The 12,423-nt window shown below is 47.2% G+C and overlaps 4 protein-coding genes across 4 annotated transcripts; 2 read left to right on the plus strand and 2 right to left on the minus strand.

Annotated features, from left to right (window-relative positions):
• Positions 1-477: 477 nt before the first annotated feature.
• On the plus strand, positions 478-1,817 carry F5147DRAFT_681422 (uncharacterized protein). The gene is made up of 8 exons (XM_041436380.1): positions 478-677; positions 728-739; positions 799-864; positions 912-1,064; positions 1,118-1,165; positions 1,218-1,275; positions 1,327-1,583; positions 1,639-1,817. The coding sequence occupies exons 1-8, from the start codon at positions 636-638 to the stop codon at positions 1,726-1,728; spliced, it is 726 nt and encodes a 241-aa protein (XP_041295914.1). The 5' UTR covers positions 478-635; the 3' UTR covers positions 1,729-1,817.
• On the minus strand, positions 1,739-3,958 carry F5147DRAFT_48895 (uncharacterized protein). The gene is made up of 9 exons (XM_041429922.1): positions 3,889-3,958; positions 3,707-3,843; positions 3,262-3,649; positions 3,159-3,212; positions 2,811-3,109; positions 2,448-2,759; positions 2,247-2,394; positions 2,081-2,193; positions 1,739-2,026 (listed from the first exon to the last, which is right to left on the minus strand). Exons 3-9 carry the CDS (start codon positions 3,533-3,535, stop codon positions 1,883-1,885), a joined length of 1,344 nt encoding a protein of 447 aa, XP_041295915.1. The 5' UTR covers positions 3,536-3,649; positions 3,707-3,843; positions 3,889-3,958; the 3' UTR covers positions 1,739-1,882.
• Positions 3,959-4,779: 821 nt separating this feature from the next.
• On the plus strand, positions 4,780-6,106 carry F5147DRAFT_48944 (kinase-like domain-containing protein). Its single transcript, XM_041429923.1, has 6 exons — positions 4,780-4,923; positions 5,003-5,196; positions 5,261-5,469; positions 5,515-5,627; positions 5,678-5,867; positions 5,919-6,106. Exons 1-6 carry the CDS (start codon positions 4,843-4,845, stop codon positions 5,954-5,956), a joined length of 825 nt encoding a protein of 274 aa, XP_041295916.1. The 5' UTR covers positions 4,780-4,842; the 3' UTR covers positions 5,957-6,106.
• A 2,299-nt stretch (positions 6,107-8,405) lies between these two features.
• Positions 8,406-9,329, minus strand: F5147DRAFT_770745 (uncharacterized protein; the record flags this gene model as incomplete). The annotated part of the gene is made up of 8 exons (XM_041441172.1): positions 8,406-8,449; positions 8,502-8,579; positions 8,627-8,701; positions 8,749-8,823; positions 8,871-8,945; positions 8,993-9,064; positions 9,111-9,182; positions 9,230-9,329. 8 exons carry the CDS (start codon positions 9,327-9,329, stop codon positions 8,406-8,408), a joined length of 591 nt encoding a protein of 196 aa, XP_041295917.1.
• Positions 9,330-12,423: the final 3,094 nt, after the last annotated feature.

Genomic DNA, 12,423 nt, shown 5'->3' on the forward strand with positions numbered 1-12,423 from the left:
GTGCTTTGATGAACTTGCTGCGGGCGGAAGTAGAATCAGAAGGCTGAGCACTGTTTCAAAAGCTAACCAACTTTATTCGAGATGTCAACCAAAACACTGTAACACAACGTCTTGCAAGCATCTGATCATCCAGATACTACAGTCAAATTGTGAGATTTACGAAGTTAATAATACACTAGCAACCAAGACTACTATGAGGACATACCTATAATGCCACGGACTCGGAGATGTCGGCCGTCCTTCAAGATTTTTACCAGCAATGAGAACACATGCCATTTAGTTGAACTACCGCTGAGTGATTCGATCCGATGATGATCTCTTCTATCTCAGGATAGCTTAGGCGGGCGCTCTAGAGTTCGGAGGCGAGCGGACGAGCCAGGAGAGAGCTAGAGCGCTCCCTGTTGTGGCATATACTATCAAGTCATTCCAAGCTTAAGAAGCGATGAGAATTGTACTCTCCAAGAGTTATAAATTCGCTCACACAACGGTAGTCCTGAGCGTCAGCGTCAACAGGTGCGCATGGGGGTCGGAACAAAAGTCGGAGCTTGCAGTTGCCATATAAGGTAAGTGCTCGGCAGTACTGAGTGTTGCCCACGTGCTAGTACTCGACTAGTACTACGAGATTGTCCATCATCATGTCGGAATCTCGCTGGATCCCGCTCGAAAGCAACCCAGATGTAAGCTCTCCATGCCTCTGATATTCTCATTCTGATGCGATAACGAGCAGGTCTTTAACAGTGTAAGACAAAAACTCCTAGCGGTGCAAAATGTCTTACATGGTATGATGCTCTCGTATAGTGGGCCATAAACGCTGGACTAGCATCCAAGGCGCAATTCGAGGACATATATGGTCTTGATCCAGAAGTTGGTCTTCTCAGTTCACTCATGCTCATAGGTTCACGACGATACAGCTTCTAGGAATGGTATCGGAAGGTGTAAAGGCCGTTACACTACTCTTTCCCTGTTCAGGGACCATTGCGACCAAGCGCAAAGAGGAAGATGAAAAGATTGCCGCTCAAGGGCAGTATCCGATCGATCCCACTATTTTTTGGATGAAGCAGACGGTATGTTCGATCAACCGAGTGTCTTCCGTACTCATACTACTAATGAAGGCTAGATTGTAAACGCTTGCGGAACCATGGGCCTTCTGCATGCTTTAATAAACGTAACCCACGACCTTTCCCTTCTATCTTTTTCTCATGCTAGCACTACTCCAGTCAGGTGTCGCTTTCGCTGATGAAAGTCCATTGGCTAGATTTATTGAAGAATGCAAAGGTAAAAAAATATTCTTATCAAGCACCCGAAATATATTAATTGCGGAAATAGACAAAACACCATTGGAACGTGTCAAAGTTCTAGAGGAGACCTCCCTGTTCGAACAGATCCATACCTCTGCAGCCGTCTCAGGACAAACTACGGTGCCTGAAGATCTGGATACATATCTCCATTTTACTTGTTTCGTTAAGGCCCCCGATGTCACTGCGAGGGGCACAGAAACCCAAGTCCGTGGGTGGCGCGTCATAGAGTTGGACGGAGGTCGCAATGGTCCGATTGATAGGGGCGAATGCACCAACTTGCTTCAGGTACGGCTTTGATCACTTCTATGATACTAGGTTGATCTCAGCTCTGCATCTGCAGGACGTAGCCAAATTCGTCAAAGAACATTATATCAAGGAAAGCAAGAGTGTCAACTTCAGCATGATGGCGTTATGTTCTGGACAAAACTAGATTAATAAATACGGACAAAACCAATGTGTACAACAGCAGAGCGACTACGTATTCAATTATTTCAGCTGGCGCTTTTAGATCAGAAGTTAAACGTTAAATAATGAAACAGTTGGTAATTGAGGCGGTATCAACCCGAGACCGAAGTTCATGACAGTCACGAGAAAAGTGCTTCCGATATGGCAGCAGGAATTTCCTTCTGCATTTTGGCGATGAATCTAGCAACGTGGAACGCATTGTCAAAGTCAGTGATATCTTGACCATTTCCAATCTCCGCAATCTGCGCCGCAGATGCTACGAACTGTGTGATTAAATATCAAGGCCGTGTATTGACGTGAATGAAGACCATGCGTACTCGCAGCATTGGGCTTTCAGGAAATTTGTCTCCCTTGGCTCTGTTCTTCTCCCCTCGTAGGATGTCTCTGACTAAAAGTGGTTCTGCGGTTAATGGCCTCGCTAATCCTATAACTGCATCACACCAACCGATGAGTGAAAATCGCAACCGGCAAAAGGACACTCACTATCCGCGGCTCCTCGCAAGACAGCATCGGCCATGCCCTGCGACGTCTGAAACCCACCCGTGGCGACTACTTTTGAGAGGTCTAGATTGGATCTGAGAATCTCTGCATATTCAACGAAATAGCCTTCTCGGGTTTCAACAGTATACGGCTTATAATTGCTCGGCATCAACTTTAGATTGAGCATCAAGCGTAAAATGTTACCTTGTCCCGAGAGCTGCGGATATTTTGTTCGTACGCGCCCCCACTGACTTCAATGAAGTCCACTCCTGCGATTTCGAGCAGTTTGGCAACCATGATCGATTCCTCGATACATAAACCTTGAGGGGCTGAATCCTGTGCGTTGAGCTTGACCGAGATGATGAAAGATGGGCTCTGGACTGCTTGTCTGATTGCAGCGATTGTCTCGAGAATAATCTGAGCTCTATTTACGAGCGATCCACCATATTCATCGGTTCGCATATTTGTCGTCGTGGTTAAAAATTGTGACAGAAGGTAACCGTGAGCGACGTGGAGCTGAGTCTGGTTAACCGATATGCCGGCCAGATATTAGTGAAATAATATTACCTGGACGCCATCAAACCCAGCCCTGTGCAGGACGAAGGCTGCATATGCAAAGCGATTTACAATGTCCTTGATGCCATCTTTTGTTAGAGGCATAGGTTGCCCGAAGAGAACGCCTCCAATCGAGGGTTGCTCGACGTCAGATGGTGCCTCTGGATATGGCTGTATGTTAATGGAAACCTGACGCCCTGGATGGCTAAGTTGTCCGATGACCAAGCTCCCTTGTGACTTGGCAGCTCGCGCCACCTCCGTCCACTCCCGGAGATAAACCGAGGGGAGGTCTTTGTCGATGATAGTATTCCCTACACGGACATCAACCTCGCAATTATTTTCGCAGAAAATTATGACTACCTGTAGCTTCGAGATGATCTTTTTTTATTTGTATGTTACCAGTGACAATGATTCCTTAGAGAAATTATGATTAGAGCGTCATCAAGGATGGGATGGGAATCACCGATATCCCCCTTTGCCCAGGTTTCGTACAGTCGTACAAGTTCCTCCGTTGGTTGTCCCCGACCACAGGGATCAAAATTCGAGAAAGTGGCCAAGCGTTCTGACATTGCGCTCTTCAAGAACCTATTTTTGGCTGTTCGTCCGCTAAACGGGAAAGTAACAGGCTGCCTAAGTAGCTCAACCGGATTAAACATTGAAACCATGTATCGGGATGTCGTTGTTTGTTCGGGCTGTTGGTCAAATGGATATTGAACAAATGGATGAAACGGTTGCATAGTTGAATCCAATATATTGCAATCCAAATTTCACAATATGATTTTCACGGGGGTGATTTTGGGCTGAGGAATCAGTCAGCCAAGAATATCACGCAGGGCTGGATATGAATTAGGCTGAGCAAACATATGTATGATAAACACGTTTCTGATGTGAGAGAAGGCGAGGCCTACTATATATTCCGAAGACCCGGGAATTGACAGACGGCCAGGAAAATCGACCGAAGATATTAGCAAGCCTTGACGTAACCAAGAAAGGTTTATCTAGTAGTGGTGAGTCTGTGCTGGCAAGTCAGCACACCTATTGGTGACTTTGCTGGCGTTAGCAGCTTGTGTGGACAGCGTAAATAACTCACTTATTCAAATGTGGCTTCTGGGAATGGTGTGTTAAAATTGAAGGGTGTGCACGAGTTTTCCTGTGGCAGGTTAGGCTGTGGAACATATGCTGGTTGTCGTGCTAACAATGTCAATGCAAATGACGATCTCGAGTGCGCAATCTCTGAGATCTCAGAATTCAGTGCGTGGTCGTCGTTATCGAGTTGCAAGTGACGACAGCATCATGTATTACTGATTTAGGGGCGCTCGCCATCAAATGAGAGGACGGTGATTGTCACCCTCCGATATCTATATATACATAAAACTCGATTAAAGACTCACGTTCTGGGGCCACCCTGCACCATAACAGGTTAAACTGGTTGCGGAATCAGGCCTTCAGGGCTCAAAGCGACTGAAATTGGGAGTCGGAGGATGATTAGGCCCGACAGAATCCCTGACGTATTGGTTCGAACTACTACTGATCAGTTGACGAAGCGAGGTCAAGTTCCGTCATCAGTTGACTTGTCAACGTGTCAACCAGTGTGGAGCTGGTACAGTTGCTCGCCGCAAGAGCTCTACGCCGCAACGCAGTTGTTAGGGTCACCGAACCTATACGATACCCAAAGATTATCATTTCTCATCCTGGTGTTGCCAATGAACAGTCTGGTACTACTTAACTCACGATCAAGTTATTGGGCGCCGCCGCAGCCGCGGTATCACAGCTCACGAAGTTTAGGGTTTGGAGCATGTGGTGAAAAGCGGAGCAGTGTGGATTTTGGCAGTCCATTGTCCCAGCATTCCCGGGTCATGACCTCAGCGCTAAGCATTTCCCGGCGTCAAGTTCTTCAGACTCCTCATATGCTGGCTCAATCAATGCTGGCTGAAGAACAGAATAAATGTCATAAATGTAACCTTGGAGACTCGGAAGCAATCGGGAATTGCCAGATTATGTTGGTATTGGGTCGAATCTTATCTCTAAGAGTCAAACGTTAATCATGCTTTCTTCATCATCTTCCAAACCACCGACGCAGCAACTGCTACAGTCTGCAGACCTCATTTCACAGGGCGCTGAAGCTGCAAGTCCTTCTTCTAACTAATTTCTGCTTCGCCCCGTGCTCACTCGAACCCCGATCACCCTTCTAATGCTCCACGCAGAAAGTTTATAAAGCATATTTGCGTCAAGTTTCGACATCGTGTCTTGGCCCTGATCACGGTGCAGTTCTTGAGGCGCTGGAGCCGGTTCTCTTGAAGTACCGGTTCCACAAGCACTACCGCCACCCGTCACTTGATGCATCACTCACCCGGCAACGCATAGCCGGTGAAGCCCGCGCGTTGATGAGATGTATGCGGTATGTCCAATTTTTGCTGTCCCGTGGAGAAAAATTGGGATGAGCCGACGTGGGACCTCGGCAGGTCCGGTGTTGCTGTACCCGGAATCAGGATGGTGGATGTGAACGAAGGTGTACTGGGTATTGAGTGGATAGATGGCAAGAGCGTGCGTCAACTTCTACCCGGTGGAGCTGAACTCGAGGACATCAGCGAGCTTGAAGAGGCGGATGAGATGGATGAAATCCATGAAAATGGCGCTGCAGACCCAATCGCTGATTATGGAGTTTCTCGAGGTAGGACTGTTCGTACGCTGATTAGACTATACTCAAGTTCCGTAGATGCCCTGATGGTTATGATCGGTGTTGAGATCGCAAAGATGCACTTGGCCGACATAATCCATGGTGATCTGACGACCTCGAACATGATGTTGAGGAAACAAACAAATGATTTGGTACATGACAGGACTAGAAGATATGGTCGTCTAATTGATGTCATTTTCAGGTTCTTATAGATTTTGGACTCGCCTATCATTCTACTCTCGTAGAGGATAAGGCTGTAGACCTTTATGTCCTGGAACGCGCCTTTGCCTCAACTCATCCTGACTCAGAGCCACTGTTTGCAGGTGTGTTGAGCGCGTATGAGAAGCGCATGCGCAAACATTGGCTGCCAATTAAAAAGAGATTAGATGATGGTAAGCTGAGCTTAATGCATGACCAGATCCGTGTGCTCACTCTTTGGCTAGTGCGACTGAGAGGCAGGAAACGGAGTATGGTTGGTTAGCATACATACTGGACTGTCTCAAAAATGTGTGGGTGAGTTCAAATAAAGGCTAATAGCTCTTTGATGTGCTAGATCGGACCAAGGTGATTATTCACCAGTCCTGTCAGGTTTGATTCGTGTTTGAACACGAGCACGTCTTTTGGGGCTGAATACGACCTCTCGACATTCAGAACCTTCTCTGATTTCTGTGTTTACAGCAGTCATGGTTACATTTCAATAATTAGGTGCAAGTACATTGTCCGGCATCTTCTCATCACATCCGCCCTGCCATGTGTTTACAGTCAGAATGTTGGTGGGTCTCAACCCTCAACATCCCGACCGTTTTCCCGCCATCTTCCGACGCAAATTGAAAGTGCTCTTTTCTCATCCTCGATCCCAATGCCGGGCGTTTTCGCAAACGTGCCATGGCTTTTACTTCGAGAGCCTCGTCCTGGGTGAGTATTGAGTCGATGTGTATGAGGTCGGATGGGTGCATTATACTCTCTCTGGGGCTTGTCAGGGATGATTGACCATGTCCACCGTGACTGCTCTCTGAGTAGGACGACAGACGATCTTGAAGAAGCTCATCTGCGACCATCTTCAACCTTACGAGGGCTGCCAACTTCTGCGCATCTGATTGAGGGGTCAGAGGTGCCGTGTCTCCATTCTCTATGAGCTCATCGCTATCTGACGTTGAAGGCTCATCAATGGTGGCATACTCAGTCACGCTAGATCTGGAATCATTCATCGCTATAGCCATTAGACTATCAGAACGCTGATGAGTGTTTCTTGAGCACGAGGGTTACGAGAGCGCCGACAGGAGTATCTTGGTGGCCTGTGGAGCTTTTGAGAAGAGTGGTGTTTAGCGCACATTACATGATGCAATCGACGGGAATATTGGGAGTGGTGACGTACCCAGTCCTTCACATCCGGACGATGGCCATGTGCGCGCAGTAACCTTCGATTCGAGGATCTCGTGCACTCATCAGTCACTAGTCAGCGCTCGGCATGCCTGTCAATGGTCTTCTATGTATAAGTTTCAGGTAGATCAAATTTCAGTAAGTAGTTTGTCTATAATTATGTGACATACCAAGTCACTGACACTTGTGATAGGCTCTGCCATCGCGGAATGTGGCTCCGCGGTCTGTTACAACTTGAATGAACTGCTCGAAGTAGATGTTGTCTAATATTCTAATTCTAATGTTCAACTGTGAGTTTGATGCTATCCTACCTTTTCAGCATGACAGATTTGGAAGTACGTATTTTTTTGCCAACTTGAACTTAGCTGGAAATAACTAGGGTCGAGATTTGTCCATTAGAAATTTATAGTATGATGCGAAACAACCTGGAACAACGTTCCAGAGTCTCGGGTTTTGTTCCATAGAACATTCATATTCTAATCTAGCCTGCAGGCACCATGCTAAAATCTCGTCAGACCGAAGATCCGAATAACGCTTTCTGTGTTCTTCCTAGTTCTTCATCCCCTCCAGTTTTATTGTCACGTCGCTCCTTTTGAAATTCTACTCCTTAGCATCCAATATTCCGCTTACCGTCTTTTTGGTGGGTTCGCACCCATCCTGGCAACTCCATTAGCAAGTAAGCAGTTCTCGGTCAACGTGTTATTATAGTTGACGAATTTCTGCTTCGAATGAGCAAATAGCGGCCACCATCGGTAATGATGTCGTATCAATTGTTCGGTTAATATTACGACCGTTCACGAAATTCTTGTTCTGAAACAATAGCTTATGGCCTCAGAGATAGGGCATTATCTTATTTTTGACTGCACGGTGACTGTTGCCCGTCCTACTAGTACAAGGGCCGACAACGGTGATTCGTGACCTGGAGGAGAAAGGCGGGGCATGCCACCCTCGGCCCATCCGCCGAGGACTTCCTGCCGTTAACCTCCATGAAGTTGAGCCTCGATGGCTAAGTCGATCTCGTCGGGGAGAAGCCTCGCTCATCCATGTGGGCTTTTTATGACATCCCCGTTTTTCTCCCTTCCCACCATGGCGTCTGGTAAAGCCTTTTAGAAAAATTAGTCCTCTATGAGCGCTCTAGCGTTCTTCCATTGCAATGGCACATTAAAAGAATCCGATTATATACGTCGAATTCAATCGTTGGGCACGTTCCGGTACGTAATAATAGTATGATATCGTGCATAAAGGATAAACGGCAGAGAACCATTATGGCATGGGATTCACATATTTTGAACTCGCTGTTTGTATCATTTCGACTTTGCCGTTTTAAGAAGCAAATTTTATTATATACGCGCCTGCCGGATACTGGTCGTATAGTCCAATAGCGCGTATGAGAACGACCAATGACGATTGAAATCCGTATGAATACGTAATGTGTGAATGCTGCCAAATAATCGCCGAAGTCTGGAATAAGTGTACGTCATAGTAAGTATACTTACAAATGTGATGAAGCAGACGCAAAGAGCCATGACCAGAAATCCCACATCAATCGACTAAAGGATGTTGATATCGGCATCGTTGAGAACATCGTCAACAACTGTGGGCTTGCTTTAAAGACAGTTAAAGCAAATCACGTGAATAGTACTTACTGACGTCGACGCCGATCAAAGCATCATCTCGTTTGGTAAGAACGTTCACATCGAGATTATCCAAATCATCCTGGACATCTGGAAAACCTTTAGCGGCAAGCTGTGAACTTCAAGAAATGCCATACCGACGATGACTTCAGCCAAAGTCTCCCGCTTGGTGAGAACGTTCACATCAAGATTATCCAAATCATCCTGGACGTCTGGAAAACATTCAGCGGCAAACTGTGATCTTCAGGAAATGCCATACCAACGATGACTTCAGCCAGAGTCTCCCGCTTGGTAAGAACGTTCACATCAAGGTTATTCAAATCATTCGTAACAGCTAGAAAACCTTTAGCGGCGAACTGTGAGTTGCAGGAAGTACCATACCAACGATGACGTCAGCCAAGTCTTCACGCTTGGTCAGGACGTTCACATCAAGATTGTTCAAATCATTGGTAACAGCTAGAAAACCTTCAGCAGCGAACTGCGAGCTGCGGGAAGTGTCATACCAACAATGACGTCAGCCAAGTCCTCACGCTTGGCGACGGTGATATCTGCGTCGTTTAAGACGTTCTCCACATCTACCCATTGTCAGTTCGTATGCTTAGGACAAGTTTAGGCACGCACAAGCGAGGACTTCAACCAAGCCATCCCGCTTGGCGACGGTGATTTCTGCGTCGTTCAAGACGTTCTCCACATCTACACATTGTCAGTTCGTATGCTTAGAACTGAGTTTGGACACACACAGGCGATGACATCAATCTCTGAATCACCGCGGCGTTCAGCAGGGGCAGCGAAAGCAGAGGAGCAAAGGACAGCAAGGGATGCGAGAAGAGTGAGCTGCATCGTGAATTGTGGATAGGGGGAAGCTAAACAGTCGGAATCGAGGGCAAAGAACGATTTGAAAAACAGAGACCAAGGTGATTGTTTTTATACCTAATTATTAACTGCGATCCGAATAACTCAGCATGGCGACCACGGTTTATAGTTTGGGACCTAAAGATTTGAACTAGAAGCCTCGAAGGTACGTTATATCTATGTCCGAAAAAGCTATACGATTGGCGTAATTTCGCCTATAACTTGCCATTGTTCACTCTATAGCATCATTCTAGACCTTGTACTACTTACATGCGCCATAGAGAGACTGAATGGATCCAACGATTTGCTTCTGGACTCGTCTCAATTGCTGCTGATACCACCTGTTCGCATCGTGGATCATTCCGGACTCTGAAATCCAAACGTCACGTCAATATTAATCACACTCATCAGCTTCGAAACGGTCTCCCCGAGGTATTCGCCGACGCGTCACGTAGTATGTGCATCACCCAGCTCTATAACGTGCAAGGGTCCACTCGCTCGTTCCCACAACATTCAACCTCGAAAGCACATCCACTTCTCGCTCTACTCATTTCTTGGTTGTTGCCCGTTGGTTGGGGCGAAGCCCTGTGCTAGACACTATCCACACTAACTTGAAGTATCTTACTAGCTCCGCATGAGTCTTGCCCTTGTTGTGGCATACTATACAGTGGTTCAAGCTTGCGCGAGAACCGGCTTGACGCGTACGGTTAAACTCTTGGTATGATAACGGTCATTGGTGAGTTTCCTTCGGTCATCCTACTCGCTTCCTGGCCTGGACCATCGTTTATTAGCTCCTTACGTGATTCGAAGCTCGGTGCCTTGGAGTTAGGGACTAGTGCGTGTTTCTCCCGGTCTATTCCTTTTCAGCCTTTGCCGCATATCTACACACTCCTCTGCTACTACGTATGGGACATTGTGCTACGCTCAATCTCTGGCCTTCCCGTTTCCCTATTACTTTTCTTGCCCCCATAAGTCTTCTCCTTGACTTTCTTTAGCTCAGTTTACCACTGCTCCGATCTCCAGCACACTTCATTTTGTCTCAGGCTCTCAGCCCGCATGCCGCAACTTGAGTTCGCTTTTTATTAGGTCATATCCCTTGTTACATATCCCCTTTTGCACATGCTTATCATTTTGTTCCTACCATCGTGAGTTGCCCGCTTGTTATTGTTGTCGCAGACCGTGTCCGCATCTATCGCTGTCATAAGCTATGCATTTATCGTCATGGTCCTGAACTTTGCGATCATTGTCACTTGTCGACGATGGGTTGTCTGTCCGTTATCACCACTGCGAACTGCATATTCATCCTTCACCATCGTGAGCTGCACTCACGGCATCGCATCCCAGGTTGTGTGCTCATTTTCCACAGCCATAATCTGTATGCTCGATTTCCCATCTCGGTGCTAGTCTCTTCAGCCCGTTTCGTGACTTCAGTCGGGATTCTCGCTCATTAAGTGACATGGGTCATTGAAACTGGTACTCATTCTCCACCGCGCATGTTTGCGTCATCTTTCATGCATTGTGGGCAGTCCTTCTTAACTGTGGTCCTAGCGACTGTCACATACAGCACTGTCGTCGTCAGTAGATTAATCGTGGCCTTCCCATGGGCTCTCTTCGCGCATCGCACTGGTCAATCACTTGTCGCGATATTTGAGGTCACTTTATCTTTATTCACATTCATTGTTCTGGCGAACATTTCTCTGTTGGGTATGCTCCCGATTCTTATACAATTCGTTCCCGCTGCCGCTGCTTGTGTTTTTGTGTCGCCTTTTTTTCAAACAATCAAATACTACACCTGGCTACCTATATGGCAACCCATGCGTATGCTGCTCGCTCTGCTGGTAATTCTGTCCTTCCTCTCCGCTGGCCCCCGGGACAGGCAACCATACTTGCCTAATGCTTTCTGACTGAGTATGGCAATCACACTAAGATATAAATGATCGCATCATTGAGCACTATCGCCGGCTACCTTCAGCGCTTGTATGCTGACCGACAGGAGTTTCCTATCTAACAGTATTCATCTAAATATAGAATTTGACCCTATCTCGGGCGTACCGCTACTGACTACCGGCCTAGGTTATGCCTGTATCCCAATTATCGTGCCACACCTCTTCACAGGCTGCAGCTTATAAGACAGCTGAAACAGTCCCACACGCCCTCGGCAGGGAAACTATGCGGCATCGACAAAAAGTTCGCGGGACGAACGATGAAGGATGTCTGCGCCATACTCGCATTCAAGAGTGGCTGGAATGTGATAAGTGTCCTGAAAACCCCAAGGAGTCATGAAAGGAAAGTACGCAAGTCATATATTGCTCGGGGCACTAGAGTCCACGGCCTGCAAATAGATAGCACATTCATGGATGTGACAGGCCAGATTGTTGCTGGTCTTAGTACGAGATCGAGCATTTAAGACGGGGCGGCCATCGACGGATGCATTGCGATAGCACGTCAACAGATGGAGTGCACAGGTGACGGACAAGAGACTCAATCGAAAGGGCAGATGGAACACGAGAACAATCAAGCGAGTCACATAGCAGCCCGGAGGGAGGCGGCGAAGGATCTCAGCAACCTCATCTACACACAGAGAGAAAGTGGGCAGACAGCACCAAACAGCATTCACAACTTGGACGACATCCGAAAAGATTTTCGTTGACGGCCAAATGGGGCAAGACAGCTAACACCTAGCGCGCATGCTGCACAATGACGTTCACGTGATCTACCTTCATCCGGCCCCTGTCACCAGGTGGAAGCGACCGGGCGGTTTAAGCAAGCACAGGTATGAGGAGACCCGGCAGATGATTTGCAATAGTCTGTTCAATGTGACTAAACCAAGTCAGAAAACCATCAAATTTCGATACAAGGGAGGAGATCGCCTCGTTGTGAGTTCGAGAAGTGTTGGCAACTGGAGCGGAAGCACAGAAGTGGCGATATACGGATGCCTGAAACTCACGCCGAGAGGTGGGATAAATCATTTATGTCATGTATGATTAAAAGTGGCAGGCAGTCGAACTCGTTGATCACTCGAGCGGCACAGCACGGAGCTTTCACGGTGAACATTCTGCAAAAACTTTCAGAATGCAAAAAA

The sequence above is a fragment of the Suillus discolor genome, assembly GCF_016758755.1.
Source record: "Suillus discolor strain FC423 chromosome Unknown F5147scaffold_12, whole genome shotgun sequence".
In the NCBI taxonomy this organism is placed as follows: domain Eukaryota; kingdom Fungi; phylum Basidiomycota; class Agaricomycetes; order Boletales; family Suillaceae; genus Suillus; species Suillus discolor.

What these genes read in the sequence shown, in the direction of transcription:
- F5147DRAFT_681422 (XM_041436380.1), top strand. Translation starts at nt 636, where the DNA reads ATGTCGGAATCTCGCTGGATCCCGCTCGAAAGCAACCCAGAT. An exon ending in ATTTATTGAAGAATGCAAAG is followed by an intron (nt 1,276 to 1,326) that starts GTAAAAAAATAT and finishes TTGCGGAAATAG; the next exon opens with ACAAAACACCATTGGAACGT. An exon ending in AATGCACCAACTTGCTTCAG is followed by an intron (nt 1,584 to 1,638) that starts GTACGGCTTTGA and finishes CTGCATCTGCAG; the next exon opens with GACGTAGCCAAATTCGTCAA.
- F5147DRAFT_48895 (XM_041429922.1), bottom strand. Translation starts at nt 3,535, where the DNA reads ATGCAACCGTTTCATCCATTTGTTCAATATCCATTTGACCAACAGCCC. An exon ending in AGATCATCTCGAAGCTACAG is followed by an intron (nt 3,110 to 3,158) that starts GTAGTCATAATT and finishes ATGTCCGTGTAG; the next exon opens with GGAATACTATCATCGACAAA. An exon ending in CTGAAAGCCCAATGCTGCGA is followed by an intron (nt 2,027 to 2,080) that starts GTACGCATGGTC and finishes TTAATCACACAG; the next exon opens with TTCGTAGCATCTGCGGCGCA.
- F5147DRAFT_48944 (XM_041429923.1), top strand. Translation starts at nt 4,843, where the DNA reads ATGCTTTCTTCATCATCTTCCAAACCACCGACGCAGCAACTGCTACAG. An exon ending in TTTCACAGGGCGCTGAAGCT is followed by an intron (nt 4,924 to 5,002) that starts GCAAGTCCTTCT and finishes TGCTCCACGCAG; the next exon opens with AAAGTTTATAAAGCATATTT. An exon ending in GCGTTGATGAGATGTATGCG is followed by an intron (nt 5,197 to 5,260) that starts GTATGTCCAATT and finishes GGACCTCGGCAG; the next exon opens with GTCCGGTGTTGCTGTACCCG.